The sequence below is a fragment of the Azolla caroliniana genome, unplaced genomic scaffold, assembly GCF_043228905.1.
Source record: "Azolla caroliniana isolate FFs.n. ecotype wild unplaced genomic scaffold, voAzoCaro1.0.p SCAF_5, whole genome shotgun sequence".
NCBI lineage: Eukaryota > Viridiplantae > Streptophyta > Polypodiopsida > Salviniales > Salviniaceae > Azolla > Azolla caroliniana.
The window spans coordinates 10,184,982-10,205,509 of NW_028230440.1; the positions used below are offsets into that span (position 1 = coordinate 10,184,982).

The 20,528-nt window shown below is 41.7% G+C and overlaps 1 protein-coding gene across 3 annotated transcripts; it reads right to left on the minus strand.

Moving 5' to 3' along the window:
- Positions 1–13,294: 13,294 nt before the first annotated feature.
- LOC147864117 (uncharacterized) lies at positions 13,295–19,605 on the minus strand. 3 transcript variants are annotated; one of them, XR_015529808.1, is made up of 17 exons: positions 19,403–19,603; positions 19,129–19,246; positions 18,954–19,049; positions 18,752–18,864; positions 18,280–18,366; positions 17,779–17,973; positions 17,604–17,673; positions 16,882–17,051; positions 16,583–16,735; positions 16,437–16,508; positions 15,652–16,321; positions 15,396–15,571; positions 15,100–15,318; positions 14,279–14,749; positions 13,834–13,932; positions 13,535–13,705; positions 13,295–13,461 (listed from the first exon to the last, which is right to left on the minus strand). XR_015529808.1 is itself a non-coding variant. In XM_087319789.1 (16 exons), exons 1-16 carry the CDS (start codon positions 19,529–19,531, stop codon positions 13,697–13,699), a joined length of 2,847 nt encoding a protein of 948 aa, XP_087175915.1. In that variant the 5' UTR covers positions 19,532–19,603; the 3' UTR covers positions 13,295–13,696. The 3 variants fall into 3 exon arrangements, 2 of the variants coding, with proteins under 2 accessions (XP_087175915.1, XP_087175916.1); XM_087319789.1 differs by having other exon boundaries at positions 13,295–13,705; XM_087319790.1 differs by lacking the exon at positions 16,437–16,508 and having other exon boundaries at positions 13,295–13,705; positions 19,403–19,605.
- Between the last annotated feature and the right edge of the window lie 923 nt (positions 19,606–20,528).

Below are 20,528 nucleotides of genomic sequence, written 5' to 3' on the forward strand. Positions count from 1 at the left end.
CTCTTGCGGGCTTGATCGACAGATTGGGCACCCACATGTGCAAACTGTATTAGTTAGGGATGCGCTATGGTGACGTAGTAGATTAACAGAGTCCTTCAGAAAACCCATCTGTACATGGTAAATGCAACAACATGTGTATCGATCCTTTAAGCGTCTCACAAAGTGTGGCTTAAGAGACTCGAATGTTCGTAGTTGAACTTTGATAGTTGGATGCATTCGTTTGAACCTAATAAATAAATCGACCTGCGTAATAAAGGGGAATTAGTTATTCTCGTAACTAGCTAACTATCCTAGTAGCTAATTAGCTATTCTAGTAGCTAGTTAGCTATTCTAGTAGCTAGTTAGCTATTCTAGTAGCTAATTAGCTATCATGGTAGCTAATTAGTTGTCCTAGTAGCTAATTAGCTATCATGGTAGTTAATTAGCTGTCGTAGTAGCTAATTAGCTATCATGGTAGCTAATTAGCTATTCTAGTAGCTAATTAGCTATCGTGGTAGCTAATTAGCTGTCGTAGTAGCTAATTAGCTATCATGGTAGCTAATTAGCTGTCCTAGTAGCTAATTGGTTGTCCTAGTAGCTAATTAGCTATCATGGTAGCTAATTAGCTGTCGTAGTAGCTAATTAGCTGTCATGGTAGCTAATTAGCTATCATGGTAGCTAATTAGCTGTCCTAGTAGCTAATTGGTTGTCCTAGTAGCTAATTAGCTATCATGGTAGCTAATTAGCTGTCGTAGTAGCTAATTAGCTATCATGGTAGCTAATTAGCTATTCTAGTAGCTAATTAGCTATCATGGTAGCTAATTAGCTGTCCTAGTAGCTAATTAGCTATCATGGTGGCTAATTAGCTTGTCTAGTAGCTAATTAGCTATCATGGTGGCTAATTAGCTTTCCTAGTAACTAATTAGCTATCATGGTAGCTAATTAGCTGGTCTAGTAGCTAATTAGCTATCGTGGTAGCTAATTAGCTATAATGGTGGCTGATTAGCTTTCCTAGTAACTAATTAGCTATCATGGTAGCTAATTAGCTGGTATAGTAGCTAATTAGCTATCATGGTAGCTAATTAGCTATCACGGTGGCTAATTAGCTGTCCTAGTAACTAATTAGCTATCATGGTAGCTAATTAGCTGGTCTAGTAGCTAATTAGCTATAATGGTGGCTAATTAGCTATCCTAACTAATTAGCTATCATGGTAGTAGCTATTGAGAGTAGCCAGTTACCTATGTAGTAGCTATCATAGTAGCTAATTAGCTATCATGGTAGCTAATTAGCTTTCCTAGTAGCTAATTAGCTGGTAATAACGAAATAGCTAACTAGCTACCATGATAGCTAACTAGCTAGCAGTACAGCTAATTATCTGGTTGTACCTAAATTAGCTATTGAGAATAGCTAATTAGCTATCATGGTAGTAACTATTGAGAGTAGCTAGTTACCTATGTAGTAGCGATCCTAGTAGCTAACTGAGTTAAATGTAACTGATAAGCTAATTAGCTTTTCTGCTAACTGAGCTAATTAACTTTCCGAGTAGAGTCAAAACAAATGTTGAGATAAATGTAAATACCTGAGGTACATCAAGAAGATGAATGGGATGCTCCTCGTATTGATTTCTTCCAACACGTTTCCTGCATAAATCCTTTTTATTGGGTGAAACCCTACTCTCATTAGTCCAAAACATTGTGATTACATCCTTGATTTCAAATGTTATGGGTGTCATTGGCTTACATCTTGTAGTTAGCTTTAGTAGACTAGTTCCTTCACCCGAGGAAATTATACGGTTCATTGTATTGTACACTGTTTTTCTACTAACACCAATTACCTTAGATAGCTCACTGATGTTTATATCGTCAACATCACTATTAAGTAACATCATTAGACTAGACCTTTTTAAGACAAGATCATCTTCTGACCTACTCATGGATACGAAACTATTACGAAGATTATTTACTAAAATAGATTATATGTTTGCATTAAGACCATCACAATCAACTAAGTCCTTTATCGATGGATCATTACATATTCCATAAAGTACTACCTTCTTTTCTTCATTGCTGATGTGCTTGGTTTGAACATTGAAATAGTCTACAACCTTTCTCTCTATGATGGTAGTCGCATTACTTACATTCTCAGCTAAACTATCCTTACCTTTACTGAGTGTGGCTTTCGTATCCTTCAACAATTGACGATGTTTCCTTTTTTTTTTTTGCCCAATAGTTTCGTATGGCTTGTTGTGTCCTGATAACATCATCCCTATCCTTATGATCATTGAGGGGTAATTCTAAACACCCTTCTTCCCCTTCCATTTGGCTAGACATGTTAAAACCCTAAATTTCCAGAAAAAAAAACAAGTATTAAAGATGGCTATGGGCAACAACAATACACAAAAATATTCCACACAATACACAAGATTAGACACAACAATACACAAGATAATCAATAGACAGAAAAGTTATTGCAATCCAAGACCGAACAGTAGAGGATTTCACTCTGTTGGATCCAACAGTTGAGGAGGCGATCCAAGACCGACCAATGGCAACAACTGAGTGTAGAATGTTGCCGTTGGATGAGTGAACTCCGTCAAATCGAAATGTGGAAGCAATCCGGGACTGGACAGTAGTGGCAACTGAGTATAGAATGATGGCAATGGAGGAGAGAACCCCGTCAGATTGAACAGTTACCGATGATGCTTGAAACGCACATAGAAGGCACTTGAGAATAGAGTGGCATAGAGAAGAGAACCCCGTCAGATTGAACAGTTACCAATGATGCTTGAAACGCACAGTAGCGGCCCTGAGTGAGAGTGGAAAAGAGAAGAGAACCCCGTCAGATTGAACAGTTACCAATGATGCTTGAAACGCACAGTAGCGGCCCCTGAGTGAGAGTGGAAAAGAGAAGAGAACCCCGTCAGATTGAATAGCTCTTTGATTATGCTTGGAACGCACAGTAGCAACCCCTGAGTGTAGAGTGGCAAAGAGAAGAGAACCCCGTCAGATTGAACAGCTCTTTGATGATGCTTGGAACGCACAGCAGCGGCCCCTGAGTGTAGAGTGGCACAGAGAAGAGAACCCCCTCAGATTGAACAGCTCTTTGATGATGCTTGGAACGCACAGTAATGGCCCCTGAGTGTAGAGTGGCACAGAGAAGAGAACCCCCTCAGATTGAACAGCTCTTTGATGATGCTTGGAACGCACAGTAATGGCCCCTGAGTGTAGAGTGGCACAGAGAAGAGAACCCCGTCAGATTGAACAGCTCTTTGATGATGCTTGGAATGCACAGTAGTGGCCCCTGAGTGTAGAGTGTCACAGAGAAGAGAACCCCGTCAGATTGAGCAGCTCTTTGATGATGCTTGGAACGCACAGTAGCGGCCCCTCAGTGTAGAGTGGCGGCAGGTGGACTCGATAGGGTTTAGCAACAGTGGTAGCAACTAACCCACAGTACTCAACTAGAGATGGCCTACGTGATGTGGCAAAGGATCATGCATAATGGACCTAGGAATTCGATATGTAATTTATGGTACACATTTATGGTGCACACATCAATTTATGTTGCACATTTATTGCACTCATTTACATATGTAATTAAAACACTCTAGTATTTTCAATGGTAGTTTTTTGCATACTTAATTTATTAATGATGGCTTTTTACTAAAATGACTATTTATCAATGGTAGCTTTTTGCATAGCTAATTAGCTATGTCAAGGACATAGCTAATTGTTTCCACTCGCATGCTTTCACCCAATCGCGGAGATCTTGTTCGGATCGACCGTTATTCCCTCCTTGCTGACTATGTGGCCCAGGAGAGTCCCGTTGGTCACGCCGAAAGCACATTTCGCGGGATTCAGGCTTAAGCGTGCGGTGCGGCAACGTTCCAAGCACAGTTGCAGGTGCATAAAATGGTCTATTGTTCTCCCATATACCGCAAAGTCGTCTAAAAAAACTTGCATGAACGCCGGAATGTATTCCCCAAAGATCTCTGTAATTGTCCGTTGAAATGTTGCCGGAGCCGTCTTTAGCCCGAACATCATGACGACTGCCACATAGACTCCCCAGTCCGTGACAAATGCCGTCTTTTCCTGGTCCTCGGGATGCATGCGTACCTGGTTATACCCACTGAAGCCATCTAAAAAACTGTTCATCTCATGTCCTGCGACGACGTCCAGTATGCTATCGGTGAAGGGTAAAGGGAATGCGTTCGTAATGGTTACGACGTTTAATTTTCGGTAATCTACGCGTACCCGTATTTTGCCATTTTTCTTTGGAACGACCACTATTCGGCTTAACCATGTGGCTTGTTTAACTGGTCGTATGAACCCAGCCTTCAGGAGTTTGTCAATTTCCTCTTTTACGCGGGCTGCGTAGTTCGGGTTCATGCGGTAGCGGCGCTGCTGGATGGGTTTTGCGTCGGTTGCTAAATTGATCTTATGCTGATATAACTTGGGATCTAACCCCTTCATGTCCTCGTGAGCCCAAGCGAACACATCTTTATATTTCTTGAGTAGTGCGATCATCGTGTTTCTCTGGTCCGGCCTTAATTCCTTTGCGATAGAGAGAAAACGGGGTTCCGACTCCGTACCCACATTTACTTCTTCCAGGGCGGAAGCGGTGACTCGTCGTGAAATTTCCATTTCCCTTTCGAATGCCGCTCGTGCTCTACTAAGTTCCAATATGGACTCTGGGTTTGGTTCGTAAGCCTCGTTGTGGAGAATAGTGGTCGTGGCATATTCTACCGCGGTTGCGATGACGTCGATTTCGAACATCCGAATGATCCGTGGGTGCTCATCTAGGTATGCCTCTAATTCTTCATCCTCCACCCCAGCCAACATATTTATATCTTCTGCATATAATGGTGTTATACCCTTGGGTCGTGGCGTACTTCCTTCCGTAGGTACACGAACCTTGGTGCGTCCGTGTCGGAAATTGATACATTTGTGTTGCCAGCTCTGCTTGATATTTACTGCCCGAAGCCATAGTCTGCCCAGAAGCACTAGGTACGCCCCTGGGGCGTCCAAGGCGAGGACAACCGCCGAGATGTCAAAGCGATGTTCGCCCACGATAATGCCTATCTTGCGAATTAACTCCAATGGTCGTACTGAGCGGGCATCTGCCATTCGGAGCTAGAATGGGCAAGCCTCCCATTCTGAAATGCCTAACTGCTCGCAAGTTTTCGCGCTAATTACATTGACACCTGAGCCGCCATCGAATACGCATCCAGGAATTTCCTGTCCGTGTAATATTAATGTAATAGCCGAGTTGTGTTGATCCACTACCGACGGTCCGTCGCTAACGTCTGTAAGGTTTGTAGTGACGCTCACCTCGGGTATGCCCATCATCCATTCTTACATGGTCTGGCGGAAGTGTGGGACTAGCTGCAACAGCTTCTCCATGGTTAACGTTATTTCACAGCCCGCTAATGCCTGCCAAATGGGGTCCAGGACTGGTCCTTCGTCCTCTGCTCGCTCCCTCGCATTCGCGGACTCCTTCCGCAGGCACTCTGTATTGGTCGCGTTTGCTTTTTCCACCCATGCCTGGGCTTGTCGTCATATCTCATCTTGCGCAACCCAATCCGCCGTTTTTGTTTGCGGGCATGTCGTGACTTGCTGCACTTCCGCCGTAATCGTATTGACGGCAGGCCCCTTGCCCTTGCATGCTGGGCATTGCGTGGCATAATGTTCGGGCTGCTGACAAATAAAACAATGGATGCTTGATTCACCCTTCTCGGCTCCTAGTGGTGTGTGCCGATCCCCTGGTGCGACTTGCTCCTCGCGGTCCGGCCTCGTTAGTCGGAATGCACGCGGTGGTTGTTGTTGGTCCCGTCATTGTTCTTGGTGTCGCTCATCTCCCGAGCTTTCGTCGTAACGTCGATGATCTTGATATTGTCGTGGCTTACCATGATAACCATTGAAGCCGCCACATTTGTTTGTTGGCCGGTGATTGTAGTAGCGTCGGCCCCCTTTAGCATAACTCGGATGTCCACGATAATCCTTGTCCTCTGGTTCGTCTTCCTCGGAATCGTTGTGATTTCGGCGATTTCGGTGATGCTGGTCGTCCCGTGGGTTGCGATCCATATACCGTGGTCGGTCTTCTTGCCTCCTTTGTTCAGTACGGCTTGGGGGACGCTGGGTGTCCATGCTGCAGACTGTGGGAGCGGCTTTGTTCAACATATTGTATTCGCATTGTTCGACTGTGTGAGCCTTCAAGTGGCAGATTGGGCAGTGGGTTCGCATATTGTACTCCACTGCGGAATGTCCTGAGTTCAAGCAAATCGTGCACTGGATTGCTGGACGAAATTGGCGTTCCTCGTCAAGGGGCAACGCTTGTCGTGAGGACATAGAAAACCTTTCCTCCTCCTCGTCCAACTCAAGTTGTAACGCTCGTTCAATGACCATATCCGTCGTTTCCCCTTTCACGTTATTATTGTTGAGCGTTGCCCGGATGGCTCGGCGTAATGCTGCCAGAAATGTCTCTCGAGCCTCGTCCTCCGCGGGGCTCCATTCTAGTTTCCGCCGTAAATTTTGGAAACATAAGCTGAAGTCTGCGATCGTCTCGGTTGGCAGTTGCTTAATCGTATAGAACTGTCCGAGGATTTCGCGTTGTGGAACCCTCCGAGTGAAGAACCACAAGAAAGCGGACTGCAGCTGATCGAAGGTTGTGATTGCTGGTAAATCCATCTGTGAAGGCCAAAACGCCGCTTGCCCATCCAATGTTAAACCCGAACTCCGTCATTTTCGACTGGTGCGCTACCGCCTCCGAAAGGCTCTGCGCCATGTGGTTCGCATTCCAGACATTAAGGAACATGCGAATATGGGTTGCGGCGTCGGTTTCGTCGTTAAAGCGGGGATAGGCAAAGGCCATGTTGGGGGCTACGGCAGGTCAGGAAAGAGCACAGGGTGGCTCTGGTGAGCGTACTCCCCGCGTATCGTCGAGGTATTTGGAGAGCGAAGAATCACCTTTGTAATCACGGCAGGTAGTACTGAGGTCGCTGAGGCGAAGCTTTTGCCGTGCACGTTCTTCTGCCTAGCGTGTGACGGACCTTGTGATTGGCCGGTCTTGTCGTGTTGGTTCTCTGGGGCGTCTGCGGCTAAACATCCATTTGTAGTTGCTTGTCTGTGAGAAGACACAGACCACCAAGCGTGCCAAAAGTGTTACCGATTAGGAACACGGTTTGCGGTTAGTCCTTCGACCTAGACCTCCAAGTGGTTGTGGAACAACGAATGGGGCATCTATGCGTAATGCGTAGGGGAATGTTCCTCGTAACCTATCAACGTATAAGGGAGACGGCTACAACTGACTCCTTAGCAATGGTTACACTTAGGTTTTTTACATTCTCTGGTATTCCAGACACACAGTCGATTAGCCGTAGCTATACACAGACTTTCAGAGAAGATAGAATTCTATTACGATACGCTTCTTCACAATTCAAAATTACACGCTCCCTCTATCATAGGTTTTCTACCCTTTATATACGTAGGGACTATTTAGCCGTTCACGCTTCCTGCGTGAACCGTTACATGCGTTATGATCTTATATTATTTCTTATTCCTATGCTCTTGTCCGTCGGTTACTATTCTAGCGGACAACAATGTTCATCCTCGATTCGAACAAGGTAAAATCGGCCATGTATGTCAAAGTTCTCAAAACCGAGACGAGCATCGAGTTGTGGCACAAAAGAATTGACCATGTCAACATCCAACGACTCCGAGCTAGGCAAACAAAGGGAGTCATCATCGAACATCCGATGTTCGAGTCGAAACAAGTTGACCGAGTGTGTGAAGCATGTCGACTTAGCAAACAACATCGACTCTCATTCCCGAAGGAGAGCTACACAAACAAAGGCCTCCTCGATGTAATACACTTGGAGGTGCATGAGCTAACTCCCTATGAGCTCCTTGTCGGAAGGAAGCCGATCATGTCGCACCTCAAGGTGTTCAGAAGCATTGCGGATGTATGCATCCCGAACAAAAAACCAACAGAAGCTCGACGTGAAGTCGGAGAAATGTATCCTCATAGGATACTCATATGAGAAGAAGGCATACAAATGCTATAACCCTTCGACCCGAGTGGTTCGGGTAAGTTGAGACATAGTCTTCGACGAATCGGCATCATGGTATAAGCCCGATTCGACTCCACCCGACCCGACCGAGGTTGAGTTGAACGTCAACTCGGAGGCGATATTCGGACAAGTCCTCTACCAAAGGACAATCCAAACCCACCTGTGCCTTCAAGCATTCCAAGCACGTCGCGACCAAACACGACCTTGGACAAAGGAAAAGGTAAGATGCTTGAATACGAAGTCGACCATCCCAACGACAATGATTCGGATGTGTCGGCTCCCTCACTAGATAGTGAATTTGTTGTACCCATCATGTGGACACCCGGAGTAAAGAAGGCGCTCACATCGACGAACGAAAAACTTCGGCGTTCTTCTAGAGTGAAGAATCTCGTCACTCATCTCAGTAACAACGAGTACATGGCCCATCATTATGCCTTCGCGATGAAGGTAGTGGTCGAACAAGCTCCCAAGAGCTCTACAGAAGTGGCTCGTGACCCACGATGGATGAAAACAGTCGATCCAAGCCTTCATCACAGGCTTGAGGGGGAGGAACCGAAACTGCCACGATGCAGAAGCCGACGCCGAAAGTGTCACGGACACACCAAGTGCGGACTAAGACGGAGCACGGATGATGAGGCTACGACGGAGGGATGACGGAATGACACAAGAGCATAAAGATAGAGATGAAGATTAAGGAGAGAAGATGGGCGAAATGAGAATACTATATTGATATGTCCATGACTGGCGTTGTTCACCTTGAATTCCTTCAAGGTGAACTCAACTATTTATACTAAGTGGCATGCATACCTGTTGCACGCATGTGATACAATAGAGCATGTAGGCAGTAGGTACGCATGCATGTGCCAAGTGTAAATAATACGAGGGAGAAATTATGCACATGATGCTTGCTAAAACCTACAATGAGGAAGTGTATACATGATTATATGCTAGATGTGTGGTTAACACATAACACTCGATTATAACATGGTCATGTCAAGAGTTCGAATCTTGACATTATCCCCCCTCCAACGATGCCTTACCAAATCGTTTGTCGGCTTAAGGGGATATTGTTAATGAAAATCTTAGATCACCTCCAAAGTATTTCGTAAATCCTAGACAAGGAGTAACCCTTCCACAAGACAAGGTATTTAACACCAACGGGCATGAGCAACCATGTGTGGTCCTCGCCTAGAACTGGAACACAAATATCAACGGGTGTGAGTGACCATGTGTGGTCCTCACGGGGAGCATGAACACCAAGGGGCATGAGTAACCATGTGGGGTCCTTGCCGGGAACTGGAATGGTCATCGCTGAGAGTTGGAACACGAACACCAACGGGCGTGAGCAACCATGTTGTCCTCACCGAGAAATGGAACACCAACGAGTGAGCGACCATGTGGCCCTCACCGGGAATAGGAACACAAACGGGAGTAATTGACCATGTGTAGTCCTCATCGAGAACTGGAACATGAACAACAACGGGCATGAGCGACCATGTCGGTCCTCACTGGGATCTAGAACACGAACAATACTTGGAATGAGCGGCCATGTGCGGTCCTCACCGAAGACTGGAACACAAACGGGAGTGAGTGACCATGCGTCCCTCACCGGGAACAGGAACGCGAACGGGAGTGAGCGGCCATGTGCGGCCCTCACCGGGAACAGGAACACGAATGGGAGTGAGTGGCCATGTGTGGCCCTCACTGGGAACTCGAACACGAACGGGCGTGAGCGACCATGCGGTCCTCACCGGGAATTGGAAGACGAACACCAACGGGAGTGAGCGGCCTTGTGCGGACCTCACCGGGAACTGGAACACCAACACCAACGGGAGTGAGTGGCCTTGTGAGGCCCTCATCGGGAACTGTAACACGAACACCAACGGGAGTGAGCGGCCTTGTGCGGCCCTCACCGGGAATTAGAACACGAACACGAACGGGAAAGAAACTAGAAAATAGAGACAATGATGAGGAGAAACTAAAAAATAGAGACAATGAAGCGATGTTGATGATGGTACGGTGACGATGGTAACTCTAGAGGCAAGGGCGATGACGGAGACGGGTGATGCTTCTAGTTGGAAGGTGAACAAACTGTCACGGACACACCAAGTGCGGACTAAGACGGAGCACGGATGATGAGGCTACGATGGAGGGATGACGGAATGACACAAGAGCATAAAGATAGAGATGAAGATTAAGGAGAGAAGATGGGCGAAATGAGAATACTAGATTGATATGTCCATGACTGGCGTTGTTCACCTTGAATTCCTTCAAGGTGAACTCAACTATTTATACTAAGTGGCATGCATACCTGTTGCATGCATGTGATACAATAGAGCATGTAGGCAGTAGGTACGCATGCATGTGCCAAGTGTAAATAATACGAGGGAGAAATTATGCACATGATGCTTGCTAAAACCTACAATGAGGAAGTGTATACATGATTATATGCTAGATGTGTGGTTAACACATAACACTCGATTATAACATGGTTATGTCAAGAGTTCGAATCTTGACAGAAAGTCGCACAGAAGCCGACATCAAAAACCGGGCAACGCCGAAAGCAAAACCAGATGTTGAACGCCTCACACTTGAGCTTGAGGGGGTGTGTCGAGAGATGAAGCTCAACTTAGTTTAGTTAGTTAGTCAACCATGTAACTTCGTAGTTACTTAGATAGAATCTAGTTAGAAGTGTTGACTATAACGCCTTAAATAGGACCTTGTACTTAAGTGGGATATTCTAGATCTTCCATTCCCAAGTACATTTAATATAGGACTTACACCCTTGTACCTATATTCTCCTCACACATGTGCGCCCTTGCACATGAGATCTATATATACCTCATTTGTGGGTATTTTTGTATTTGATGATGCTAATTTAATATAGAGTTAATCATCCTCCATCTTGTGTTGTTCATAAGTGTTAACTTCCTCTCTCTCTTCCTCTCACACATACACACATATCACTTAATCTTCCGCTTAGCTTAATCACATAATTAAGTTCTAATTAACCCTTGCTTAATTACCTAATTCTTAACAATTATGATCCATGCCCCTTTTTTCATGGCTTAAGATGTATCACATCCAAATGTTAGTGCAACATATGTAGGCAAAAGAATATGTTCTTTCTTATGAAATCGATTCCTACATTGACATGCTACTTGATTTAGCAAAGGGTTCCTTTATTATGGACATGAGGCATTGAATTTGCCTATGGAAGACGTTGTACACACTTTGATTTTGCAATCCATATATTACTTGCGGGAAACCTAAATTTTAGGTAACGCCCACAAAACATAAAGAATAGACAAAATAAAGCTCAAATATTGTACTAGATGTTTGCAAATCGTAGACAATCATAAAGAGATTGTCTCAAAGAGGACATGAAGAAATAGAAGTCAACAATAGGCGGTTCACTATAATCTAAAAGGTTTAGATCTCCCCAAATTTTGTTTGATGGTAAAAGACAATATCACCTCACACAATAATGGGAAATAGTTGAAATAACCAAAAGAATTACGCAAATTAAATGTTTGGAAAGGTGGGTCAAAGATAGGTGGATCAATAAGTCCATAACAAGTGAATAATTGTTTATCGTCTTCTATTACATTTCACACAAAGAGAATGAAGTGTTTTCCTTTTCTCTAGTTGAGATCCTATTAAAAGCACCCAAAAAGGATCTCCACAAGAACACCATTTTCTTAAGCAAGAAAACCTAAATTCCAAAGTTTCCAACACAATTTTGCATTTTGTTAAGAGCATAGCCATAAGGGCCAATTTTAAAAGGTACTTTTAATGGAATTGTATAGGTGTATAATTAGGAAACCAATTGTCATGGGATTTGAGACACCCATTAGGATATGGTACTCATGGCAACATGTAGTAGTCTAGCGCCTATATAATTTAGTTGTATAAAAGGAACATGCTACCTCCTTGAACATGACATAACCTAGACATTCTCAATATTATGTTGGTGAGATGAAGCTTTTGTTTTTGGATCTACACCTCGAAAGACTTTCTAAATATTACTATCAGAAAATAAAGCTCACATTCTTAAGATCAAGCATTGACATTTATAATAACGAACTATGCACTTCACTAATAATAACATTTTCATTGGTTTATTCTATGAGGAATTGGATTTGTGACGTTAATATGCAAGCACCAACCTCTGTGGAATATTGTAGCCTTAAATGTTTGATCTCCTTTCCAAACACCGACAACAATTACTCTTCTAACACCTTTACATGGTTACCTTTTCCATGAAATTACAACGTAACCTCATGGGTTCTAGAGCTAGTGGCATAGCAAGGTATGGAAGATTAATATGTAAACAGTAACATAATATTTTCATTAGCTAATTCTACGAGGAATTGGATTTGTGAAGATTAATAAGAAAGCACTCAAATATTTGAGCTTTAAAGGTTTGGTCTCCTTTCTAGACATAGACAACAATGGCTTTCTAACATCTATGCATGGCTAACATTATTGTTACCTTTTCACATGAAATAACCACAGATCTTGTGGGTTTTGGTGCTAATGGCATAGCAAAGTAAAGAAGTCTGCCAATATATATATACAGCACAAAGTTAAAATTCTACTTTCATACCAATACTTTACCAATCCTACTTTTCAAACCTAAATACATCGGTGATAGAATACTCACTACAAACATAGAATAGAGTTTCTGAAATAGATCTAGAAAGAAAACCTTGGTAAAATAAATTCTAGTTGAAAAACAACATTATGGGGCATGAACCTTTAATTTCTACAAAGCTTAGGTCTGCTTCACTTCAGTTCAGATGCATACAGATTAAATGCTGTGTTAGGGTTTCATCCACTCTTGTCCAAATATTAGAATCCATTAAACAGTTCGCTACCTTGTCAATGTGTCCCTCATGTTTAGCCCTGTGTCAACAAACTGACCATACTTTTCCAAGTTTCTGTCAAGGGATGTATGCTGGAGTCTTGGCTACATGTACATACGTTTACTTCCATTTTTTTAAAATCCGAAGCTAGATAAATGTTTCTTACATTGATCTTGGTTACCCATGTGAAAGTAGGTTTTCATTTTTGTATCCCATCTCATGTGCATTTTCATTCATGGCATCTGTGGCTCTTTCCATATATATCATATCTTACCCGTACAAACTTCTCTTTTCCCTTAACCTAGGCTTCAAAGATAACCTCAAACAAAAATCTCATCAAGAATAAAAACTCAAGAAAGTACAAATTTCGCCATTGATGGATTGCTTGAATCAATGTGAATATATTCGCTATAGATGCTAAAAGAGGAAAATTTCTTGTTCTTGTACAGATAGTTTTATTTATTTTCATAAATGAGATAAGGTCTATCAAGTGGCAGAAGACCAAGCCCATGCAATCTGATAGCAAGATGGTTCTTGCCAAGTTCATGCTGAAAAAATAAGCTCGAGATATAAGTTATATCCCAACCAATATATACATCATAATCCTCTGTGGACAAATACCTCAAGACTGATCAGCATGTCAAAACTGGCGGAGATGCCTCTATACCAATACATGAAGATTTTGGATGTTAATTAATATTAAGCAAGAACAATGCCTGCCTCCATCACGACACCTTTGTTTGAACATTGGACTAACAACGATGAACAAAAAGAAGCTCGAAATCATCGTGTCTGACACAACAAACAAAACAAATAAAAACATTTTATACGACCTGCATAATTCTCTCTAAAAGTGTAAATATGGATTTGTCTTTTTTTTAAAAACAGTTAGTCCTTCATGATGTAGCATGTGGGCCCACCTTCTGACGCTTCACAATTGGCGAGGCTTCAGGGCTCGAATTTCGACCAAGCCGATTCGGATCTCCAGAATTAGAAGATGTTTTTGAGGTCAGTGGTTGCTGCAAAACCGTTCAATTTTGTATCAATCCAATTTCACCCCATGGGTAGGTGCAAAAATAACATAAACACCAAAAATGACCTTAACTTGTCGAGTATAAATTTTCAAAAGAAGTTATCAATCCAAATACTCATGTTTTCAAAAGAAATTACCAGAAATCCACTATAGTAGAAAATTTTGTACCCACTGGGAGGGTACAACGAAAACAGAGTACTTTTGGTGTTTAACCCTTACTAATGTATCAAAATTTGCTTTGTGGGAGGGGGAGGGGGTGGGGGTGGGGGTGGGGGTGGGGTGCCTAATACTAGCTGTTCAGTGAAGTGTACATGTTTTTAATAACTTTTTACCTCTAAGGTTGTCATAAGGAGTCTTCTCCCATCAGTAGCACTTTTCTCCTCTTGCAACGAAACTTCAGGATTGAGGAGAAGCCGCTTCTTGGAAGAGTGTGAGGTGAGTGATAGCACTTGTGAGTTTGAACAACAATCATGGCTCCTATTATCCTCGCCACTTTCATTCAATAATAATACATTACTAGCATTTTCATTATTCTCCATATTCATAGGAACTACTGATGACCCTGAGCTATCTAAATGAAGCCCATGATTTCCTGGATTCTCAAGGTGGAGCGACCATTCTTGAGGGAACTTGTCTACACTAGCCTCACCATCACTCTTCTCATCTGTCCTAGAAGCAAGTGTAGAAAGGAAGTCTTGTAGAATAGTTCTCCCAGTCAATGATGCAGTGGCTATTGGTTCATCCACCCTTCCATACAAATCATTCGAAGAATTTTGCTCACTGTTATGGTCATATGCACTCCCCTGTTCCATCAAAGCATATGTTAGCAATTAAGCTCTCAAAAACACTTATTTTCAGCTTAAGTGTATGGTATTAGGCTTTCATATTCACGTGGGGACTTTGATTGAATAGGCAAGTGCAATATGATTGAACCCTGGCTTTTTAAGTTTTGGGCTTTATTAGGAACCAGGGTTTAGGATTATGAAGACATATAAATGGCCCACTGCACTCCCCTGCTCCATTGAGCCACAGCATTTGAACAATCATGCTCTCAAAAACATGTGGTTTAAGGTTTATGCTTTTCTGCTGGGGGTTTAAGTGGTTTAGGGTTATGACACATAAAAGAAAAAAGATAAAGAAATAAAAGCCTCACCGCAAGCAACAGGGGCTGAAATCCATCAGGTCGAAGCCCAACTACAACAGCTTCAGAGCTTATCACCTCTCTTGTTGTTTCCTTCAGTATGACAGGCCCAGTTCCTACAACTTTGTTTGATGCTGTACAATCGGCATGTTCCATCTCTGCACTACATTTTAAGTTTAAAGAAGTATCTGTGTCTCCTTGCTGTGATCGTTGTTCATTCGCAATATGCAGCTGCAAGACATTATTCAAATGAACAAAAGACTCCTCTTCCCAAACAAACAAATTTTGTAAGTTGTAGCCTAATTCACCTCTTCCAGTACAGATTCATCTCTTCTCTGTACATTTTCTGGTGTTTCTAGGGCATGCAATAGCGGACGAATACCATCCTGCAGACCAATATTTCCAGCATCATTAGAAATGCTGCTACTATTGGTTACAGAAGCATCTTCATATCTGGATCTCATGCTTGTGTCACTGATATTTCCTGCATAATAATATTACCATATAAGCTGCAATGCAATTCAATAAGTAGCAAGTAGAACTTTAAATCCTGCGAACACCCACCTACTAATACTGGTTCCTCTAACTGTGATGGAGGACATATGCCCTCCACTTCTCCACCTGATCCACTTTCAGCATTGGCCAATATATGTTCTAACTGTTCTTGTATTGCAGTGTGAAGAATAGATACATTCGGATGAATAGAAACAGGGTCTCTATCGGACGAAGGGTGAGCGTCATTGCTAGATTGTTCACGCCTTTCATTGCCAGAACGATCCAGTGAGAATTCAGCAAATAGTGCTGGGCTCAACTGTTGGAATCTTGCAAAAAGTGGATAAAAGCCCCCCCTTCTTGCAGTTGCACCGTCACCAACAGAGGACTCTCCATTTGAGAATAGCGCTCTTAAAGAAGCCCCATGATCAACACTGCCTGGTGGTGGTTGGATTGAGCTTGAGGAATCTTGTAATGATGGAGCCACATTCTCAGTTTCCCGGTGATTATCTTGAGAATCTGATATATTCCTAGTGCCATCCATACTCAGACTCAATGGAGGACCATCTTGGCTTGGCTGGGAGAAAAAATTCAACTGAGGTCTTGCAGCCAAATAAGGGCCAAGCCCAGCATGTATGTGAATATCCATATTGTGGAGGGCATCATCATTGTCCATGTAATAAGTGGACCGTAACGCTTGCTCGGATGAAATCTCAGTTCTCGAATCACGACCACCTGTTGGCTGAAATGAGATAAATTTATATGTTAAGCATTGTATAATTTTGTTTCGATTGAAGACATAAATATATACAAAGAAATCATGTATAGAAGGCTGTCAATAATAAATCTGCCATCACCTGAGGCCTGGTTGAATCTGTATCGAGCAGAGAAATCAAATATGGGTTACTAGGATTCCCCGTTGATTCATCCTAATTCATTAATTGCAGTTTAGCAGGATTAAGAATAGAACATAACATTCGAGAACAGGAATCATGGAACTTACATGAGATGAATCCCTCCTTAGCATCAGCATTGTGCCGCCTACTTCTAATAGGAGATGACCCAACCGTTCCATAAGGATCCCGGCAGAAAGAATGCTTCCATGTGCTGTTGCTGTCTGAAGACTGGATTCACCTTCTAACCGATCTGCCAATCTCTATTTGAAGCAATATGAGAAGAATATAAGATACTCCATATCATATGTTAAGATGATGACACTGGGAATTTGCAAAATCGATAGGATACTCTGGATTAAACCTTATAAGGAAGCCATAATATAAAATTGAAAATGGATATCAATACCCTGAGTTCAGAAGCAGACTGATTGCTTAGGAGATCCGTAATACGACGGAGCATAGAAGTCCAAGCCACAGGATCACCATCTCCAGTGACCGGAGGTGGCTGCTGTTCAGTTTGGTGTCCAAACGCTGAAGCTTGAGTCTCGAGGTTGAGAGTAGGTCTTTGTGCCCCACCTTAGAAAACCAGACATCAAGTCACTAATATATCGCCTTCTCTAAACGACCATCATGGGCCTATGGGACCTATGAGAATCTTGAGCACAAAGAAAAGCACTAGAGTGACGTTTTTAAACCATGTATACATTTCAAACACATTTATTTAAAGTTTCTGGATCCATCAAACAGTTGCTGGCAGCCATGTTCGCCCCATGTAAAGATGTCATGAAAATTTGCAAAGCAAAAATAATCAATAAGCTTTGCCAATCAATTATCCTTTATTTAGGACTCATAATACTATTTTATTGCATTAGTCAATGCCTTGAAACTTCCTACAAGACATATATACTTCCAATTTTCTACCACAAAGAAATTGCAACATGATATTTCCTAGCATCCTAAAAGCCTGGGTAAATACTTATATGCATAGGAAATTAATTTCCAAATAAAGAAAAACAAAGAAGATTCATGATCCTTTTCTAGTTCTCAATCTCAAGTGCTCGAACATTTGTCCACCATCCCCTCCCAAAATGGTTTCTTATCTTCCATAAATTCAATATTAACTCTCACCAGTAAGTGCCAAGACCTGCTCCATGCGATTCACATATTGAGATGCTATCCGTAAAGCATCAGGAACAACCTGGAAAAAGAAAATGCAAACAATTTTGAATGACCCTTTCTGGCTAGGTATAACCTAGCAAACATGGTTGCCAACCCAGATATATAACTGACCTATTGCACATACCTGTTGGACAATCCGCACACGAGAAACAGCTGGAATGGAACCAAGAAAACCCATATCTGCATGTAGACTTGAGAAACTGTCTGTTGCTGGATCAACATCTCTGGAAACGCTCTGATCATCTGCTGACCCAGGTTGGTTATTACTTCTTTCTTGTTGATGCCCAACAGCATTTTCTTCTATATTATGTGGAATGGTCTGTCTTGCATAGACACATCATAAAATTTAGACAGACTCCAATCCCTACGGACACAGGTTATTCTTCTTAGATGATCTTCCCAACTTCATGACAAATTGCTTACTTCACACAATAAGGATAAAATCTATTTCACTTCTAGGAATCTGAGAATTGAAATTATATTATGCCATTTCCCATCTCTTTTGAAGCATTATAATATCAACCATGTTTCAACATGAATGAGCAGGTTTACTTGAGAAACATGGAATCAGGAAATTTTATGAGAAACAAAACAAAGAGAACTGTATACGACTACATATACTTACAGCAGAACTTCCATTTCCATGGCCACTACCATTGCTAGCTCCCACAGAAGTTCCAACTCTAAGTGTGCTTAAAACAGAGGAAAAAAGCTGCATAACACTCAAAGGAAGTAACCATTTCAGACATAATCAATGTTTGGCATTCAAATTACACAATATTGAAAAAGTAAAGATATTCCACACCATAATGAAGAAGGATTTGAAATTTTTAAATACTCAAATCTGCTGATATGACAAAGCAATCACCTATTCTCTCTTCTTTTACACGTGAGATATGAAATTCACCAATTCAATGCAAATTGTTTTTTTACCTTGTCGTAGTGGAATACTGTCGTAGTAATGCATATAGTTTGATTATTGTTAAGGAGAAAGCAAAAATGCAAGTTATATCTATCCTAACTTTTTTTTAAAAGCAAGTTATATCTGGCCTGAATAAGCTATAACAATTCATGTCAAGACGACTATTAAAACTTACTCTGTTAATTTCTGGTAAGATAACACCTCCACGATCTGGGATATTAAATGTTCCCACTAAAACACTGCGAGAAATATGGCCAGACTGGTCGCGTGATGCATTTGAGAATGGATCTGTAATATGTGTATGCATAGATTGGTTAATATAGTGCACATTGTCCCATCCATAAGAAAAATCAAATGCCTGATAGAAATTGGCATACCTTGCTCATCACCGTTGATTCCATCAGTTACAGCATGGGTAGACTGTGATGGTATAGGCCTTGTTACCAAGTGAAGTGTATGTCCATCCTCTACATCTATAACACTCAAAAAGTTCCATGCAAATTTTATATGTTGCAAGAAAAAACTAAATGTAGTAAATGTTAATGATCTTACCATATGCCGATAAAATGTGTTCATCCTTGAGGACTTTCCCACGACAAATGAGTCGTTGGCTTCCGGAAGGCACCCCCGTGATTAGCGCTATCTGGTCCTTCAAATCGGGGACAGAAACCTACAGAAAGAAGTTGAGACAGGCACATGTGTGCATGATACATTCTTCTGTCATGTGATGATTATTTGGATCCGAAATTCACAGCTTCTCACTCAAAATAATCTTTAAGAGACATAGTTAATACACATTTCATGGTGGAGTGAGTGTTTTTCTTACATTTTTTGCCACTCTGCATGTATAATCCTGCGAATCCAAGGTCTTTATCTTGATTTCAACAACCGCATGTGAAGTTTCGAAAGCTTGTTTAGCTTCACATGAATTCTCATCACAAGCTCCTCCTTCCATGTAGTGTTTTGCTAGAATATATCTCCTATTAAGTTCAGAAAACAGCAGTAGTTTAAAACTTGCACATGCATATGCATCTACTTACAAGTGTTGACAATTAAAATGTATTATTTCACATTATATTTTCCTGATAAAAGGAAAACTGTTGCTTATCTTCAAAGATTACCATGTGAAATAAGTTTTCAATAGAACATAATAGATTCTACATCAGAAATCCGATTAAGAATCAGTATAAAAAATATAACGCAATTAGGAACGGGAATGGTTTCCCCATTGTTATCATAGAAAAATAACAATGTTAAATGTTTCTCTTTAGAAAATAGAGCATTTCCGTGTAAATGAAAAGAAACCCACATAAGGACTGGTTCAATCACAGAAAGGAAAGGCTTCTCCACAGCAAATTAGAAATTTTGTAGGCTTATGTATTCTTTCCTTTGAAAATAAAGCATTTCATTGCAAATGAAAGGGAACCCACCTAAAAACGACCTCAAAACAAAGGATAGTTTTTCCCACTGTTATCAAAATAAAAGCATAAGATTATATCTTTCTCCTTCGAAAAAGAGCATTTCGGTGTAGAGGAAAGGAAGCCCATCTAAGAACTAGTTCGAGAGAGCTAATTCAAGGTATTGCCATTGTTATCATACAAAATCAGAATTTTACATGTTTCTCCTTTGACTATGAATGATTTCAGTACAAATTATAGGAATCCCACCAAATATGTATCACAAATGAGCATATGCAATTAGAAAAAAGGAAGATTTTGCCCACTATATCATACAGAATCCCGGGGCATTTCAGTGTAAATGGAGTTCTACAATCATGTTCTTCCTATCTTATCAATACCTGCATCTATATCATGAATGTGCCCAATTCTCGCACATTTTGACACTAGTTCAAGACAATTATTCATCCCTGACCCGTTTACGAAAATTTGCCCTGAAACAGACGTTGTATAGATCAGCCATTCTCTGTCTGCTTTTCTATGAAAAGACAAGAC